At 38.3% G+C, this 21,174-nt stretch overlaps 1 protein-coding gene across 3 annotated transcripts in view; it reads right to left on the reverse strand.

Annotated features, from left to right (window-relative positions):
* Positions 1-21,174, reverse strand: part of JADE3 (jade family PHD finger 3) — a 162,993-nt gene that overhangs the window by 25,098 nt on the left and 116,721 nt on the right. For all 3 annotated transcript variants that reach the window (XM_060087582.1, XM_060087583.1, XM_060087581.1), the window contains 2 exons: positions 6,775-6,965; positions 3,146-3,357 (listed from right to left, as the gene is read on the reverse strand). In XM_060087582.1, coding sequence (XP_059943565.1) covers positions 3,146-3,357; positions 6,775-6,965 — 403 coding nt within the window. The remainder of the gene's footprint in view (positions 1-3,145; positions 3,358-6,774; positions 6,966-21,174) is intronic.

Consider the following 21,174-nt stretch of genomic DNA (forward strand, 5'->3'; position numbering starts at 1 on the left):
TTTCTTTCTCTGAGATCCAGAAAGCCTGCAAGGAAATGAAAGCAAGCTTTCTCCCTAAAACAGAGCCTCTTTCAGACCAGCAGAAGAAAAACCAGAAGCTGGTTCTAGGAATACCCTTTATCACCTGGCCATTTTATTGGGTAGAAAATCATTTACTGAGCTCTTGTGTAGACTTATTCCTGGTCATAAGATCATAGAAGCTTGTATTTCATTGTAGTGGCTCTCAACTTTTTCTAGACCACAAAATGACGAAGTCTGGACTGTATTTTTTTTAAAAAAACTGCACACATGCACGAACATATGTTTTACATATAATTTCAAGGGGTTAATAAATTTCGTGCTAAACATTATATATATGACAGGTACAAAAACTATGAGCATGTACCTTCAGGCAAATTAATTTAGGCCTCAGTTTGAGTGTTCAATACCTGGGCTAAGAAGCAGAAAATGGAATACATTAAGGGCCTTGGAATGGTCCCAATTTTCACACTTTTTAATGGAAAAAATTTAAATTAATTGTTAAAATCCAACGTCTATTGATGTAAAATAAACCTCTCTTCTAAAGTACTGACCGTAAGTGTATTATAGTCACAGAGGAACAAACAGTTTATATAATATGGTGGCAGTAAAGAAGAAAAATCATGTTTAATAAATATAATTGTCAACATGTCCCCAATTCTGTTGAGTAAACCAAATCTTCCAAATCATTTAAAGTCACTTTTCAGTCAACAGAGGGAGCTCTAACCTAAGTATCTCTTTAGAATTCAAGTGAACCTACTCACTTCGGAAGAATTCTCTTTTATATGAAACTTTATGTGGCATCAACATCCAGCTTTAATACATACCAGCTTATATTTTGCAAGGCCTGGCCTGGTGTTATTGTCATTTCTTTCTATGTGAGGAAAGGGCACAATTTACAGTCATTACTGGATATGTTTTCAAAGCAAAATACCTTTAGGGAGAATTATTATGCTACATTTCATTTTGTTAGTTAAAGAACCTGGAAGTAATTCATTAATATTTTGTCCCAACTGTGAAGGACAAATACAGAAAATATATACAGATGACCTCAGTACTATTACCTTCAATTCTACTAAAGATCCACAATCATTTATCTGAAAACTCTAGGGTAAGAAACATCAGGAAATTCAGAATTGTGCATATCGTAGGAAAGTGATACAGTATATACATGGCATATTACCTAACCCCCTAATGGGACCAGGGCAGTGCCATATAATCAAATACATTAATATTTCTCTAACAAAATATATGAGTATTTTCACAAAATGGAATAAAGACTACAAATAGCTTCATACGGGGTGAGTTCTGCTACTGCCCTCAAATCAGTTTTGGTGCCAAACTTAGGTAAAAACTTGTAGTTTTCAGAGCTTTACAATTTTGGAAATGCATAGAAGGGACTGTGGACCTGTACTGTCAGATATTTAAGTTCGTACTTCAGTAGGAAAGATTTTCTCTCTCACTAAAGGTGAGACATAAATGCCAATAACTGGTAGAGTGAAGATACAAGGATACAAGTAAAAGGAAGAAAGAGACCCAACTGATCACAGAATATTCTGAGTACCTTTTAATACAGAGGGTTAGGTTAGGTGGCCCATGGAACTAAAATAAAGTCTTAAGTCCTGGTTTCTCTCTATCTCCTGTATTATCTAATCATTTTAATAATTTTGTAGTCAGGATGATCCTTCTATATTACAAATCATATCCTTCAGGGTTGACAGGACAAAACCGAAGTTCCTTAGTTTGTCAGAGGAGGCCCTTCACATGTGTCCCTTGTATCCCTCTCTACCCTCACTCTCCATGCATTCCCTACTCGACCCCACCACTCTCCACAGTTCTGAACAGCTCAGAGTTGCCTCTAACATACTTTGCCTACTCTCACTACCCCACCTGAACATGTTCTCCTCTCTGCCTGAACACACACTGCTGTTTTTTTCTGGCATTTCCCTTTGGCCATTAAGATTCAGCTTGGATGCCACCTTCTGGATGTTATTCCCGACCCCCATCCCTCCCATGCACTTCCACAGCAGCACGGACTTCAACCTACAAAAACACTTGGCATACTATGCTAAATGGGCAGTTTCCTTGTAGACCCTACACCAGATTCTAATCTCCCTGGGGGCAAAGACCATGTCTGCCTCTTCATTACTGTATCTTCAGCATGCAGCACAGTCCTGGAACATGGATGGTGTTGCATACCTATTTGCTAGATAAATTAATGAAATGAATGAAACACACAACAGGTTCAGAAGAGTGAAAAATCACTTAGGGTAAGGGAGTTCAAGAAAAGATTCGAACTAGATCTTGAAAGATACGTAAAGTTTTGTTAGCCGGAGGTGGGAGAAGGCATTTTAAATTGGTGCGGCTGAAACATGGAGACAGGACAGCATCAGGAATATTCATCACTGCCCCACTGAGTAACCTTATTTTGCTAGAGCATAGGGCTTGTGGGGGAAGAAAGGGAAAGAGCTGAAAAGAATGTGGATATCACCATCATCATTACTATTAATTAAAAAAAGTAGTGTGGTAGAGAAAGAATGACAACTAGCTGTAAGAGGTTGGGTAAAGTCACTTCACCTCTCCTGGTATTATCTGTAAAATTAAGGAGTGGGACGGTTTTTTACATTCCTAAAATTCTATGATGTTTAAAAATGGAGTAGACCTAGTTTCCTGGGAGTGGTATATTTGGGAGAGAGAGGAGAGCTCTGGGTGCCAGGATGAGGAGTCCCGACTTCCAGCTGTAGGAAGTGTAAACTCCCCAAGGTTACTGACCATGGGTGTAACCTGATGATATAACAGGGACTCCAAGGCAGAGGAGAGACTCCCAGGCAGGCAGCAAGGAGACTCCCCAGGGGACTGTAAAAGTATCGAACAAGGCAATCTCAATGGCAATGGGCATGAAGATACACAATAAAGACCTGGGTTTAGCCCCCTGGAGTAAAGTTAATAAGTCACCTTGGGGATCATAAGAAGTATTATTTCTAAAGGAATTACTGGAGAACAGCCAGGCCAAATCTTTATTTTCACCCTTAAATGCAAGCTGCTACCCAGATATGGGTGCTGGAGATGATCACTGAACTTCAGAAAGGCTGACCGTGGGGAGGTGGCGGTCTCCACTCTCACTAACCTGATGCACACAGATGTTACACTTATCACAGAACACCATATCATTCCCTTCTTCACTGTCTGGAGACCGGCACACATCACAGATCACATCTTCATCATACTCTATGCCTAGCCCTTCCTCTGTCTCAATAGCATGGTTCATATTTTCATGGCAATGGCGTTCCAGGACTTCTACTGTCTTTTCCATAAGATTCTCATCAACTGGCCCACAACCTGCACAGAAATACAAACAATCAATCAACCCATCAGTCAGCTGTCATTCCCAAATCACCTACTGTGAGCCCGGTGCAGGGGTGGGGAGATTCTAAAGGATAAAACCATCTCTTCCCTGATCTAAAACAACCAGATTTTAAAGAATCTTTTACTAGAGCTATTCTAAAATTTACTTATCATCACATATTAGTGTTTGACACATGAAAGGAAAAATACATTTCACCATATTCTTTGTAAGTTATATATACTGACCCTTTCAATTTTCTGTCCAAATCCTAGCCAGTCTCCTCCTAAATCTGTTTTCTTTCTCTCTCTCTCTCTCTCTCTCTCTTTTTTTTGTGGCTGCGCCATGAGGCTTGTAGGATCTCAGTTCCCTGACCAGGGATTGAACCTGGAAAGCCCGGAATCCTAACCACTAGGCTACCAGGGGACTCCTCCTAATCTGTTTTCTCTTATTCCCACTGAGGGAGGACTTTCATTGGACTTTGTAATCTCGAACACTTTATAGTATAATAAAATAATTAGAATCATATAACTATTTGGATATAAATAACAATTCATTCTTAGCAAATTAGTTCCAATGAGCACATCTAATGGTTACACAAGGAAATGTTCATACAAAAAGGTATTAAGCCATAAAAGAAAATTCTAGGTACTGTATATGTGATTATACATATGAAATATTTGTTATTTGTTTTTCAAACCTGACTTTTAGAAAATCCAATAATATTTTCTAATGACAAACTATAATATAAAATAAACTTATTAGCATTCATAAAGGTCTAACTGCAAATTCTGAAATTACCTTTTTTGCCTCTTGATTCCTTTTCCTTCTATACTTTAATTTTTCTTAGCCTTCTATACATAATAACTCAACTAAAAGATTCATATGATGGCTATTGGTAACAACTAAACATTTTTCTTCTTAGGGGGACTGATGATTTTGTGAGAGCACACATATATTTATTCTAACAGCTTATAAACTCAGGAGTACTTCTCAAAGTGATCCAAAACAAATTTATCCAAATACACCACTTCATCTGCAATATAAGACCCTAAGGAACTTTGGAATTCCACATAAACTACCTTTTCAATGTTGTAGCTACTTATGAAACCAAAAACTACTCAGGTAGTATGTTTAATTTTTCCAGCCAAGACAAATTACACTTTTTTTTTTTTCCTGGAGTGAAGGAGTATAGTGTCTGGTTATAAGAGCACTTGGATTCAAATTCCAACTTGACCTCACATTGGTTATATAAGCTTTGACAAGTTATTTACCCTCTTTAGGGCTTAGCTTCCTTATCTATAAAAATAAGGATAATAATACCAAACTCATTGATTTCTTGTGAGGCAGAGATGAGATCATATTCATACATTGCTTAGTATAGTGACTGGTATGCACTAAGCACTCAACTTTTAGAATTCCTTAATCTGAATAAAAAGCATGCTTAAGATAATATTGTTTTTGAAAGTTTATTTTAAGCTCTTAGAACCTTACTACAATATCATTCACTCTAAAGGAATGCTGGAGATAAGGCAATCCTCTTTTTAAAACTCATCCAAGCCTAAATGCAATGTGGTATCCTGGATGGGATCCTGGAACAGAAAAAGGTCATTAGTGGAAAAACTGGTGAAATTCCAATAAAGTCTGGAACTTAGCTAATAGTACTGTACCTGTGCTGGTTTCTTAACTTTGACAAATGTATCATGGTAAAGCGAGATGTTAACATTAGATGAAACAAACTGCGTGAGGCGTATATGGTAACTATTAAAAATGCAACTTTTCTTGAAAGCTAAAACTATTTCAAAAAATTTTTTGAAAGCTTATTTTAAAAAAACTCATCCAAAAGGAATTAACTGCAAAATACCAAAGGGACTTTGTTATAAGGCAGTGTCATGTTGAAGGCAGCACTGTAATGACTATAGTGTATATGGATGCTGTATGGTTCATAAACACAACTGTACATTGAGCCATTGATCCACTTGATTATGCCCTCATACTCTTATTTTCCCTGTCAGTCTTTTTTTTTTTTCTTTTGCGGTACGCGGGCCTCTCACTGTTGTGGCCTCTCCCGTTGCGGAGCACAGGCTCCGGACGCGCAGGCTCAGCAGCCATGGCTCACGGGCCTAGCTGCTCCGCGGCATGTGGGATCTTCCTGGACCGGGGCACAAACCCGTGTCCCCTGCATCGGCAGGCGGACTCTCAACCACTGCGCCACCAGGGAAGCCCTCTGTCAGTCTCTTATTCCCTTCTCTTTGTGGTTCCCACCCTAAATTTTTTTGACCCTTCTCTTTCCTCTTAGAAGGCAGAACAAGAGAAGACATAAAACAAAATGTTTTAAAAAGCAAGGAGTTAGTATTGGTTACTGGCAGAATAACTATTACCACCATGCCAAACTGGATTTAGTATAATTTTAATTTTGTATTCACATGCATTCAGATACCAACCTCAAAAGAAATAAAGAAAAAAAAGGGAAGAAAAGGAAAACCACTGATCCTTGTTGTACTAACAATGATCAAATGTGATTCAAACAAAAACAAAATCAAATGTATCCTTTACCATATCTCATACAGAGAGTTAAAAACCACCCAGTTTCACAGGACCACTTGGACCTAAACACTGTTTAGACTGAAGGCAGGTCAAAAAGAACTGTGTGTAAGTATAAGGTGAGTTTCCTTTCAGCCTAGGATTTCTGAGCATTGCCGGTATGGTACTTCGTGGCACACGTTTACCTTAAAATTTCTACTATGTTTACTATGAGGTTTTTTTATTTGCTTGTTTTTGCTTCATTCTGTTCTATTTTTTGAGAGTAGCATGACAACTCTAGAACTCACTGTAGGTAGCTAAGAACTGCTTTGGGGATGTTTTGCCCTAGGCCTGCCATTCTTCTTCCAGGCAGCAAAAATACAAGTCCTACATTAAGGCGTCCTGGTCACATCAACCTGTCAGTTGCAGTGGTGCTGCCTAATGCTGAAGTTGCAGTTTCTCTCCATCAGGTGGAGATGTCAGAGGTGCCACTACCCTTGGCCCTGCTCACTGATCATGGTACTTTTCAGGGCCGAACGAGGAACCAGTTTCAGAACCCTTCTCAATCAGAAGTCCAATCAGCCATGACCAATCTCACACTCAGAACTGGGAAACAGCCTCGTGAAACCTACATGCCATCCCTGATCTGTGATATTCACCATGAACAAGGAAAGACAAGGTCAGATTTAAATGTTACTGCTCTACTTCAATATATTTATGCATTTCAGGAAATGCCTCATTAAGATTAAGATTAAAGAGAAAAATAAATGAAGAGCCCAGAAAAGAAAGGAAGCCACAAAATGAAAGCAAGTTAAAACGGTCCTGACAACTTTTTAAAAAAAATCACAAATCAAGTCAAGGAACAAGTTACTTGTGAGGAAACAACTTACCCATTTCTGCGAGGTCTTCATTGAGTTCCTGGAGCCAGAAGATGTCCATGTCATCTAGGTCATAGCGGCACACAGATGCCGCCAGCTCCATGATGTTGATGTAGCCAGGCTCTGTGGGCTCTGGGCTGGAGCACTGGATGTACTTCCGGGGTCGGATAAATAGGACCTCCTTTACCTTGTCGGCTACAATCCTAGAAAAGCAAAAGAAAAGACACTGATAACAATCAACAAATGACAGATTCCAGGCACTGACTGGATAGGCCCAACAGCACTCAGCCCATACAGTGGAGCTGAATGTTCTCCCTTCCCACCCTGGGGAAATCCCCTGCTCTGCCAAATGAGAGGCATGACAGATCCCTTTCTAGAAAGCAAATGGTTCTACAAATCCAGCTTTGTTATTTGCTGTGAATACTCTTACTAATAAAATGTTTCATTTACCCTTTTGGCTCCTAGGCCCTTACTACCATTCCTTCTAATAAAATGTTGCATTGTGCGTTCCTGGTGCAATGGCCACCACATTTATTTAGAAGGGGAACCAGCAGAAGGGGTGATACCTGTACAAAGGCACAGCCAGATTACATACCAAAGATATACTTTAGCTAAACTCATGATTTTCTACCATGGAGGCCATACTGGATGGTGGTAAAGAGTATAGGCTATAGACTCACACAAACCTGTTTTTTTCTGCCACTCACTCGCATGGTGATCTTGGGCAATTACTTAATTTCTACAAAGTTCACTTTTCTTAGCTGAGAAGGATGATAATCATAAGTTATGATATAATAGTATCAAACTTATAGGGTTATTATGACGATTATATGAAATAAAATACATAAAGTGCTTAGTAAAGTGTATAGTAAAAAACAGATGATCAATAATGCCAGTGTTTTATTTTTATATCTCTTATTATTTTTACTATTTGTGTAGATGAGTTAAAGCCAAGAGGCCATGGATTCATACAAACTTAAGGCATTTCTCAACCATAAATGATAGTGACTATAAGTCTGAGTCAGGATAACACAATGGGATGAAAGATTCCCATTCTTCCACCAAATTATCTAGCAGGCCTGAGCAAACCCATTATTTTCCCAAACCCCTCCTGACACTTAAGAGCCCAAGGCAAGGAAACCAAGCAAGGGAAGAAACAGAAATTTCTCATACCAATGACTCGTTCTACAATGAATGTCCTAGATACTACATGAAGCATCAGAAAATGTAACCAAGATGAAATCTGGATTATGAGTCCCTGGAAATTTTAAAGAACAGGGTAGGCCACCTAAAAAAGAGAGAAAGGGGGTAATCAAAGAGGAAATCAAAAAATACCTAGAAACAAATGACAATGAAAACACAATGAACCAAAACCTACGGGATGCAGCAAAAGCAGTTCTAAGATGGAAGTTTACAGCAATACAATTCTACCTCAAGAAACAAGAAACATCTCAAATAAACAACCTAACCTTACACCTAAAGCAATTAGAGAAAGAAGAACAAAAACACCCCAAAGTTAGCAGAAGGAAAGAAATCATAAAAATCAGATCAGAAATAAATGAAAAAGAAATGAAGGAAACAATAGCTAAGATCAATAAAACTAAAAGCTGGTTCTTTGAGAAGATAAACAAAATTGATAAACCATTAGCCAGACTCATCAAGAAAAAAGGGAGAGGACTCAAATCAGTAGAATTAGAAATGAAAAGGGAGAAGTAACAACTGACACTGCAGAAATACAAAGGATCATGAGAGATTACTACAAGCAACTCTACGCCAATAAAATGGACAACCTGGAAGAAATGGACACATTCGTAGAAAAGCACAACCTTCTGAGACTGAATCAGGAAGAAACAGAAAATATAAACAGACCAATCACAAGCACTGAAATTGAAACTGTGATTAAAAATCTTCCAACAAACAAAAGCCCAGGACCAGATGGCTTCACAGGCGAATTCTGTGAAACATTTAGAGAAGAGCTAACACCTATCCTTCTCAAACTCTTCCAAAATATAGCAGAGGGAGGAATACTCCCAAACTCATTCTATGAGGCCACCATCACCCTGATACCAAAACCAGACAAAGATGTCACAAAGAAAGAAAACTACAGGCCAATATCACTGATGAACATAGATGCAAAATCCTCAACAAAATACTAGCAAACAGAATCCAACAGCACTTTAAAAGGATCATACACCATGATCAAGTGGGGTTTATTCCAGGAATGCAAGGATTCTTCAATATACGCAAATCAATCAACGTGATACACCATATTAACAAATTGAAGGAGAAAAACCATATGATCGTCTCAATAGATGCAGAGAAAGCTTTCGACAAAATTCAACACCCATTTATGGTAAAAACCCTGCAGAAAGTAGGCATAGAGGGAACTTTCCTCAACATAATAAAGGCCATATATGACAAACCCACAGCCAGCATCGTCCTCAATGGTGAAAAACTGAAACCATTTCCACTAAGATCAGGAACAAGACAAGGTTGCCCACTCTCACCACTCTTATTCAACCTAGTTTTGGAAGTTTTAGCCACAGCAATCAGAGAAGAAAAGGAAATAAAAGGAATCCAAATTGGAAAAGAAGAAGTAAAGCTGTCACTGTTTGCAGATGACATGATACTATACATAGAGAATCCTAAAAACTCTACCAGAAAACTACTAGAGCTAATCAATGAATGTGATAAAGTTGCAGGATACAAAATTAATGCACAGAAATCTCTCATATTCCAATACACTAATGTAGAAAAATCTGAAAAAGAAATTAAGGAAACACTCCCATTTACCACTGCAACAAAAAGAATAAAATATCTAGGAATAAACCTACCTAAGGAGACAAAAGACCTGTATGCAGAAAACTATAAGACACTGATGAAAGAAAGTAAAGATGATACAAATAGATGGAGAGATATATCATGTTCTTGGATTGGAAGAATCAACATTGTGAAAATGACTCTACTACCCAAAGCAATCTACAGATTCAATGCAATCCCTATCAAACTACCACTGGCATTTTTCACAGAACTAGAACAAAAAATTTCACAATTTGTATGGAAACACAAAAGACCCCGATCAGCCAAAGCAATCCTGAGAAAGAAAAACGGAGCTGGAGGAATCAGTCTTCCAGACTTCAGACTATACTACAAAGCTACAGTAATCAAGACAGTATGGTACTGGCACAAAAACAGAAATACAGATCAATGGAACAGAATAGAAAGCCCAGAGATAAACCCACACACATATGGTCACCATACCTTTGATAAAGTATGTAAGAATATACAGTGGAGAAAAGACAGCCTCTTCAATAAGTGGTACTGGGAAAACTGGACAGCTACATGTAAAAGAATGAAATTAGAACACTCCCTAACACCACACACAAAAATAAACTCAAAATGGATTAGAGACCAAAATGTAAGGCCAGACACTATCAACTCTTAAAGGAAAACATAGGCAGAACACTCCATGACATAAATCACAGCAAGATCCTTTTTGACCCACCTCCTAGGGAAATGGAAATAAAAGCAAAAATAAACAAATGGGACCTAATGAAACTTAAAAGCTTTTGCACAGCAAAGGAAATCATAAACAAGACGAAAAGACAGCCCTCAGAATTGGAGAAAATATTTGCAAATGAAGCAACTGACAAAGGATTAATCTCCAAAATATACAAGCATCTCAATATCAAAAAACAAACAAGCCAATCCAAAAATGGACAGAAGACCTAACTAGACATTTCTCCAAAGAAGATATACAGATTGCCAACAAATACATGAAAGAATGCTCAACATCACTAATCATTAGAGAAATGCAAATCAAAACTCCAGTGAGGTATCACCTCACACCGGTCAGAATGGCCATCATCAAAAAATCTACAAACAATAAATGCTGGAGAGGGTGTGGAGAAAAGGGAACCCTCTTGCACTGTTGGTGGGAATGTAAATGGATACAGCCACTATGGAGAACAGTATGAAGGTTCCTTAAAAAACTAAAAATAGAACTACCATACAACCCAGCAGTCCCACTACTGGGCATATATCTGGAGAAAACCATAATTCAAAAAGAGTCATGTACCACAATGTTCACTGCAGCACTATTTACAATAGCCAGGACATGGAAGCAACCTAAGTGTCCATCGACAGATGAATGGATAAAGAAAATTTGGGACATATATACAGTGGACTATTACTCAGCCATAAAAAGAAACAAAATTGAGTTATTCGTAGTGAGATGGATGGACCTAGAGTCTGTCATACAGAGTGAAGTAAGTCAGAAAGAGAAAAACAAATACCATATGCTAACACAGGTATATGGAATCTAAACAAAGAAAAAGAGAAAAAAAAGGGTCTGAAGAACCTAGAGGCAGGACAGGAATAAAGATGCAGACGTAGAGAATTGACGTGAGGACATGGGGAGGGGGAAGGGTAAGCTGGGATGAAGTGAGAGAGTGGCATGGACTTATGTATACTACCAAATGTAAAACAGATAGCTAGTGGGAAGCAGCCGTATAGCACAGGGAGATCAGCTCAGTGCTTTGTGACCACCTAGAGGGGTGGGATAGGGAGGGTAGGAGGGAGATTCAAGAGGGAGGAGATATGGGGATATATGTATTTGTATAGCTGATAAACTTTGTTATAAAGCAGAAACTAACAGACCATTGTAAAGCAATTATACTCCAATAAAGATGTTAAAAAATTTATAATAAATAAGAGAGAAAGGGACTTCCCTGGTGGCGCAGTGGTTAAGAATCCGCCTGCCAATGCAGGGGACACGGGTTCGAGCCCTGGTCTGGGAAGATCCCACATGCCGTGGAGCAACTAAGCCCGTGCGCCACATCTACTGAGCCTGCCTCTAGAGCCTGCGAGCCATAACTACTGAGCCCGTGTGCCACAGCTACTGAAGCCCACGCGCCTAGAGCCTGTGCTCCGCAACAAAGAGAAGCCACCACAATGAGAAGCCCGCGAACCGCAATGAAGAGTCACTCTGGGTCTCTGAAACTAGTGAGAGCCCACGCGCAGCAATGAAGACCCAACGCAGCCAAAAATAAATAAACAAATTAATTAATTAAAAATAAAAAAGAGAGAAAGAAATAGATATATGTGTCATCATAAAATAATGAAAATTGTTTCTCTGGAAGGCTTCTGGAGCTTCTAGAATTACTATGCATGTACAAGGATTCATAAACATAAATGTATTCATAAGAATACATATAAATATATACAGAGGCATAGTCCACCCTGTAATTTTAGACTGAATATTTCCTCCTAAGCATTCTTCCAAAAGGTTATGATTCCAAATAATGCATGTGGAATAAAGTGAGTAACTACACACATTTGCATATTTTAATTTTTCTACCATATGGGGTTTTTAAAAGCCAACAACAACAAAGTATTTGAGGAAAAAAGTGGAACTCTAAATATTAATTGAAGTTAAAAATTTGGGAACTGCTATCGGAGGCCTGCTTCCAACTGAAATGAACCCAACCGAAAAGGACAAGACATGCATATGAATTCTCCAGAGACCAAGAGATTAAATATGCTGTGCTTTTTGGTGCATGGTTTATGAGGTAATTATAGAATATCTAAGATTTTTCAAGATTTATCTTTTTCTAAAAGGAAGAATATTTTGCTTAATTATTCATCTTAATTGCCTCAAATTCTATGTGGAACAAGGTAGACTATAAATATTCTTGATTTAAACTAATACATTTATTAAGCTTCTGGAAGAAAACAAAGGGGAATATCTTTATGACCTCGGGATAGACAAAGATATTTTAAATAAGACACAAAAACCATTAACCTCCAAGACTGAAAAACGTGTTTATCAACAATGTATAATAAACTTTTACAAATCAATTAGAAAACAACAGAGAAGTCAATTAAAAACTGGGCAAAAACCCTGAATGGACACTTCACAAGTAAGGCTATCCAGATGGCGGTTCTTGACCTCATGAGTTAACACGGAAATGCAAATTGAAATCATAATCACCATTACCTGCCAGAATGGCTAAACTTGAAAAGACTGACCAAAAGTTGAAGATACTAAGTGCTTGTAAGGAAATGGAGCAAATCGACCACTGCTGCTGGGAGTGTGAATTGGTACAATCATTTTGGCAAACTACTTGGCAGATATTATGGCTGAACATGTGCATACCTTATGACCTAGCAAACCCACTCCTAGGAATATACTTAACAAAAAAGTACACATATGTATCCTAAAAGATGTATAAAAATGTGCATATTAGCATTTTTCATAATAGCTGAAAACTGAAAGCAACCCAAATATCTATCAAAAGCGGAATGGATAAATAAAATGTGGCATATCACACAATGGAATATGACACAGAAGTGAAACTTAAGGAAATGCTCCATGCAATAGCATGGATGAATCTCACAACCATAATGATGAACAAAACAATCCAGTCTCAGTATGAAGGTTAAAAACTGGCAAAACTGTCACCTATGGTGAAGGAAGTCAGTGGGGAGGAGCAGAAGGAGGGCTTCTGGGGTGCTGGTAATGTTCTCTTTCTTGATCTGGGTGCCAGTTAAGCAAGTGTATTTAATTCATGAAAACTGAGTTATACAGTTATGCATTAGTTATGTTTCTGTGTGTATATTATATTTCAATGCAAAATTTATAACAATGATGATGTTATTTCACTCATCTTTCATATGTATCTTGAACTAAAGGTCTGAATCTAAGGACTGAGCCTACGACAATAAAAAAAATTATAGGCGAAAACAGTAATACCAAAGGCAAGGAAATGCATGGGTAAAAGGTGGTTAATACACACTCACAAGGAGAAATTCTTATAACGATAGAGGGAAGGTCTATGAGAATAAATGAAAAAATATTACTTTGGGGTTTTGTAAAATGCAGCTTTAACATCTTCAGGTACACATAACATTGCTATAGCTGGACGAAATCCCAGGATCATCTCTCAGTGATTTTCTTCTCTGGCCACTATACACTTGGTAGAGGGACACTCTTTGAATGGTCACTAGACCACTGAACAAATCAGCAAAAGCTCACAAGCCTAGAGATATGAGCAATTTTGTTAGAGTAATGTAGTAAGTGCAGTTTTCAATTTGGATGCTTGAGTGTAAACGAATGCTGTAGTAACTTTCTGGATGACTGATTTTGGTGAAAGGACCCACAACCACACCTGCTTAGCCTCATAGAAAGAAAGCCTATCCACCTGCTCCTCAGGGTAGGTCAGCTACCTCTAGCCCATGTGAACACTCCTGTTGACACTGAGGAGGCAAAAAAAAGAAGCTGCAACCACTCTAAGCCGACCTACAGCCTCTTCCAGTGTCTTATGCACAGTGAGTCCTCAGTGTCTTCAGTTGATCTAAATATTTAACAGGTAGAGACTATGCTTCATTTCCTAATGAGTGGATCAGAATCATCTGTGAATAGCACAGAAATTGCACAAATACCACAACATCATGGATTTTTTAAAGGCTTGAAATAAGTGCCTTAAAAGCTAACTAAACAGGAGGCCCTTATAATAATATCTCTAGGAGTAGTTTCCCAAGATGCCCCTTGTTAATCTTGCCACTCTGCTTCTCTACAAGACTCCATGCCTCATTTATGAAACAAAAGACAATTACAACCTCTGTGACAGATGGCATTTTAAAAATTCCACACGCTCTTCTACAATGTGACTCTCCCACTGCCCCATCAAGTGGTGAAGTCTATTTCCCTTCCTTTTGAATCAGGAAGGGCATGTGACTGTTTCCACCAATAGAATACAGCAGAAGTGGTGCTATGAGAATTGCAAGGCTGGGTCATAAAAGGGAAAACAGCTTCATCTTTTTGCTGGGACACGTGCATGGGGACCCCTGTGTCTGAGCACTGTAGAGAGTCTGCCTATGCTGAGGTTGTCATGCTATGAGGAAGCCAAACCAAATGGAGAGGCCATGTGCAATCTCTATGTCATCCCAGCCCAGGTGGCAGACATGTTAGTGAAAGCCTTTAGATGATTCCAGCCCCCAGCCGCTGAGATACCCCCAAACTTCCAAGTCTTCCCAGATGAGGCCCTAGACATAGGAGAACAGAGACTAGCCATCCCCACTGTGCCCTGTCTGAATTCCTGACCCACAGAACCTATAAGTATAAAAACATGGTTGCTTGATGCTAAGTTTGGGGGCAACAGTAACTGGAAAAACAATTTATACAGCAATAGCAACTGGAAAAGCTACCAAAAGACTGCTTTAAACTTTAAATAAGATAAATGTGTGTATAAAAGTGCTCTTTATTGATTCTCATAATTGAAAGCAAAATGGTAGGCTGCTGCTGCCTAAAATGGAATGGGAAAGGAGGTGTGTGAAGAGTGGGGCAAGGAGAGTGGGGGAGGTGAGAGAAGCATGATGATGAAATATAGCAGTGGAGTGGGAGGCAGGCTTGTGCTCCCATTTATCATTAGGGGCCATTCTTCCTTTGACTTACTATATGAAATCTGATATATTTTGAAAAGTAGAACCAAGGGGATCTCCTTTGATACTGAATAGGGGGTATGAGGCAATGAAGAATCAAAGGTGACTCTAGGAATTTTGGCCTGAAAGACTGAACAGGAAGAATGAATCTGCTATTAGTTAAACGTAGAAAATTACAGGTGGAACTAGTTTGGGAAGAACATCACTAGTTCAGTTTGGGACACTTTAAGTCTGAGATGTCTATTGGACATCCAAGTGGAAACATTGCATTGGTGGTTAAATATTTGAGTCTGGAGTTTAGTGAAGAAAGTACTGCTCTCCATAACCCAGTTAGTCCAACATTTACATTCCAAGGAGAACCAGGCCTCTCTGGATATCTAATCATCCTCTCTTCCAGTATCACTAATGACTCAGAAGTATATGATAATATATTGTTAAGTGAGAAAAGCAAGTTACAGAATGTTCCCATTTATTTGTACATACATATGTACATGTTGTATAAGCATATATATTATACAGTTAATATTTGTATTCTGATTATTTTTGCTTTTACAGTAAGTCAATAATTCATCTACAATTTAAAAATCATATACACATACATGATAAATATAACATTAACCACTTATGTGTAATATAACTTATAATGCATGCTTCCTTTTAACCAAACATGAAGCGTTGCTTTCCTTCCATTGGAACCTTACTGTGAAAGAAACTAATTTAAATATACAAATGAACACAAAACAAAACAAAAACTATCTGAAACTTGTTTATCATTGACGAGCATCAAAATCATCCATGGTCTACCTAAAAAACATGTAATGGGGTTAACATCATCTTTATTTGTTGAACTTACTTCAAAAAACTCCTTGTGGTAATGAAAAGGCTTATTTAAACAGCTGTAACTTACAGCGCAAGGTGGTTCCATTTCAGAATTCTCTGTACCCCTCCCCTCAATCACCGCGTATATGCACTACACTACCCTAAACTAAGGGACAAGAGAATAGCAGAAAGGATAATGGAACAGAAAGGAAAACCTAACCTGAAAGCTGGAACAAAAACTCTAAAAGGATTTGCTCCACCTACTCTGTTGTATCTTTTTTCACCCCTTTTCAGTTTTAGCACCCAAGAATCAGGTCACTTAATTTATATACATCCAAAATTACTTCTGTAAGTTCATTAGGAAATAAAATTCTGAAGCATTTTGATAATCTTGTGGATTAGGTAATAAATAAAAAGTAAGTGCTTAGTTTTACTAGTATTTAAGTTTCTCTAGCTGATTGATTAATCTCTCTGTAGGCAATAAGACAAGTAACTCAAATACAAACATTACAAATATTACTACTGTGATGGATTGAAGATAGTCACAAATCCTTTGATAGTCCTTCTGTTGAGAGGTAGGGTCTATTTCCCTCCCCTTCAGTCTGGGAGCTCTCTGCAACTGCTCTAACAAAATATGGTGGAAGTAATACTGTGACATTTTCTGAGCACAGGCCTTAAGACTGGCACCTTCCACTTCTTTTTTTTTAACCAAAATTATAATTATTATAATTGTGGGATTATCACACATAAATGCATTTATATTTACTGTAGAAGAAACTGTACATTTTCAAGATTGCTTTGAATTCAGCTAAATTTGGTAACAAAATGTTGTTACCTAAAATGAGTGTCAATATTCCTTTGATCTCAACTACAGTCAAGTAATCCCCTAGGGAAAACAGACTGAAGTTCAATGCTTACACATAAAAAATTCAGGGGATTTGGGCTTTGAAGAGTATGAGGTTTTTGTTGTCTTGACTAGTGCTTCTAGATTTTTAGTAAGACTTTTCCATTCTCTACTTTCTCTTTATGTTTGATATACAATCTAATGCTTGTGAGTATTTTCAAAGCTTTGGTAGTTTTAAATTTCTTGTAAATCTGATAATCAAACTTCATTTATATTGATTTCTTAGAAAAAAAATTCTATCCAGGTTCAAGCACAACAGTAAAAATGAGCTAGTAACAGTCTTTTTTGCCATAATATTGGACTTTGCATATTATTTTAAAATTATATAGTTTCCAAAAAGAATAGCACCCTTATTCCCTCCTTTGCTCCCAAAAGAAGTTAGCTAAACATCTAGATTTTCATAAATTGCAAAAAGTGAGGCACAGAAGCTAATTATGCTTAAAAAAACAGTATGTAAATAATTTATCTGGCTTATACCAACATTTTCATATTCTGGATCTGACAGTTTTGTGTAAGCAGTAAAGTTAGTGTTGTCTCCTCCTAATTAATGTAGAATTAAAAAAATTTTTAATGTCATTTATTAAAAAAAGTCATTTATTAAACAGACTAAAAATGAGAGGTCGGGTGGGAAGGAAAAGCAGGAGTTGAGGACACAAGTGTCTAGGCTGACTCTCAGTTTCCTTTTTGATAATTTTTAAAAAACATGGAATTCCTTCTCTACTTTGTGTTGTCTGAGAACCACTATGGTTTTGTAAAGCCTATAACAGTAATTACATTTAATCACCATGAGTACATTTGTTTTAAGCCTATAAATACTATATTAGTAACACTAAACTACCTCCATTGGCTTATTTGTATAAAGAAAAATATATATTTATATTCTTACAAAGTTAACGCAGAGGGCTGAGGAAAGGGAACAAGAAGCAGTGTTTAATCACAGTTTCTCTGGACTCAATAACCAGACTGGGGTCTTGCTCAAGCCACCTGGTCAAGCAGTGTCTGAGGAAGAGTCATAGGAGGCAGCAGTGTCTGAGGAAGAGTCATAGGAGGCAGAGATGATGAAACTGCCGCTGCTGGAGTGGCACCTTCCACTTCTTATCACTTAGAAAACTCACTCTTGGAGTCCAGAGCTGCCAGGTAAGAAGTCAGACTATCCTGACCATGTGGACAGGTCCTAAGACTAAATGGGAATCTGGGCAGTACAGATCATAGCATCAACTAGAGCGTTACAGGGGTGAATAAAAGCAGTAAGGTTCTGGGACTTCCCTGGTGGCACAGCAGTTAAGACTCTGAGCTCCCAATGCAAGGGGCCTGGGTTCGATTCATGGTCAAGAAACTAGATCCCACATGCATGCCACAACTAAGAGTTCACATGCCACAACTAAGGAGCCAGTGAGCTTCAACTAAAGGAGCCTGCAAGCCGCAACTAAGGAGCCCACCTGTCACAACTAAGGAGCCCACATGCTGCAACCAAGGAGCCCACCTGTCACAACTAAGACCAGGCGCAACCAAAATAAATAAATAAATCAATGATCAGTAAGGTTCCTCCGAGACTGAACCGGGAAGAAAGAGAAAATATAAACAGACCAATCACAAGCACTGAAATTGAGACTGTGACTAAAAATCTTCCAACAAACAAAAGCCCAGGACCAGATGGATTCACAGGCAAATTCTATCAAACATTTAGAGAAGACCTACCACCTATCCTTCTCAAACTCTTCCAAAATATATCAGAGGGGGGAACACTCCCAAACTCATCCTACGAGGCAACCATCACCCTGATACCAAAACCAGACAAAGATGTCACAAAGAAAGAAAACTACAGGCCAATATCACTGATGAACAGAGATGCAAAAATCCTCAACAAAATACTAGTAAACAGAATCCAACAGCACATTAAAAGGATCATATACCATGGTCAAGTGGGGTTTATCCCAGGAATGCAAGGATTCTTCAATATATGCAAATCAATCAATGTGATACACCATATTAACAAATCGAAGGATAAAAACCATATGATCATCTCAACAGATGCAGAAAAAGCTTTCGACAAAATTCAACACCCATTTATGATACAAACCCTCCAGAAAGTAGGCACAGAGAGAACTCACCTCAACATAATAAAGGCCATATATGACAAGCCCACAGCCAACATCGTTCTCAATGGTGAAAAACTGAAACCATCTCCACTAAGATCAGGAACAAGACAAGGTGCCCACTCTCACCACTCTTATTCAACATAGTTTTGGAAGTTTTAGCCACAGCAATCAGAGAAGGAAAAGAAATAAAAGGAATCCAAATCAGAAAAGAAGAACTAAAACTGTCACTGTTTGCAGATGACATGATGCTATACATAGAGAATCCTAAAGATGCTACCAGAAAACTACTAGAGCTAATCAATGAATGTGATAAAGTTGCAGGATACAAAATTAATGCACAGAAATCTCTCACATTCCTATACACTAATGATGAAAAATCTGAAAGTGAAATCAAGAAAACACTCCCATTTACCACTGCAACAAAAAGAATAAAATACCTAGGAATAAACCTACCTAAGGAGACAAAACACCTGTATGCAGAAAACTATAAGACACAGATGAGGGCCTCCCTGGTGGCGCAAGTGGTTGAGAGTCCGCCTGCCGATGCAGGGGATACGGGCTCGTGCCCCGGTCTGGGAGGATCCCATATGCCGCGGAGCGGCTGGGCCCGTGAGCCATGGCCGCTGAGCCTGCGCGTCCGGAGCCTGCGCGTCCGGAGCCTGTGCTCCATGACGGGGGAGGCCACAACAGTGAGAGGCCCGCATACCGCAAAAAAAAAAAAAAAAAAAAAGACACAGATGAAAGAAATTAAAGATGATACAAACAGATAGAGAGATATACCATGTTCTTAGATTGGAAGAATCAACACTGTGAAAATGACTACACCATCCAAAGCAATCTACAGATTCAATGCAATCCCTATCAAACTACCACTGGCATTTTTCACAGAACTAGAACAAAAAATTTCACAATTTTGTATGGAAACACAAAAGACCCCGATCAGCCAAAGCAATCCTGAGAAAGAAAAACGGAGCTAGAGGAATGAGGTTACCAGACTTCAGACTATACTACAAAGCTACAGTAATCAAGACAGTATGGTACTGGCATAAAAACAGAAATATAGATCAACGGAACAGGAAAGAAAGCCCAGAGATAAACCCACACACATATGGTCACCTTATCTTTGATAAAGGAGGCAGCAATGTACAGTGGAGAAAGGACAGCCTCTTCAATAAGTGATGCTGGGAAAACTGGACAGCTACGTGTAAAAGAATGAAATTAGAACACTCCCTAACACCATACACAAAAATAAACTCAAAATGGATTAAAGACCTAAATGTAAGGCCAGACACTATAAAACTCTTAAGAGGAAAATATAGGCAGAACACTCAATGACATAAATCAGAGCAAGATCCTTTTTGACCCACCTCCTAGAGAAATGGAAATAAAAACAAAGATAAACAAATGGGACCTAATGAAACTTCAAAGCTTTTGCACAGCAAAGGAAACCATAAACAAGACCAAAAGAGAACCCTCAGAATGGGAGAAAATATTTCCAAATGAAGCAACTGACAAAGGATTAATTTCCAAAATTTATAAGCACCTCACGCAGCTCAATAGCACAAAAACCAAACAACCCAATCCAAAAATGGGCAAAAGACCTAAATAGACACTTCTCCAAAGAAGATAGACAGACTGCCAACAAACACATGAAAGAATGCTCAACATCACTAGTCATTAGAGAAATGCAAATCCAAACTACAATGAGATATCATCTCACACCAGTCAGAATGGCCATCATCAAAAAATCTAGAAACAATAAATGCTGGAGAGGGTGTGGAGAAAAGGGAACACTCTTGCACTGCTGGTGGGCATGTGAATTGGTACAGCCACTACGGAGAACAGTATGGAGGTTCCTTAAAAAACTACAAATAGAACTACCATATGACCCAGAAATCCCACTACTGGGCATATACCCTGAGAAAACCATAATTCTAAAAGAGACATGTACCAAAATGCTCATTGCAGCACTATTTACAATAGCCAGGACATGGAAGCAACCTAAGTGTCCATCAACAGATGAATGGATAAAGAAGATGTGGCACATATATACAATGGAATATGACTCAGCCATAAAAAGAAACGACATTGAGCTATTTGTAATGAGGTGGATAGACCTAGAGTCTGTCATACAGAGTGAAGCAAGTC

Source organism: Mesoplodon densirostris, chromosome X (genome assembly GCF_025265405.1).
Source record: "Mesoplodon densirostris isolate mMesDen1 chromosome X, mMesDen1 primary haplotype, whole genome shotgun sequence".
NCBI lineage: Eukaryota > Metazoa > Chordata > Mammalia > Artiodactyla > Ziphiidae > Mesoplodon > Mesoplodon densirostris.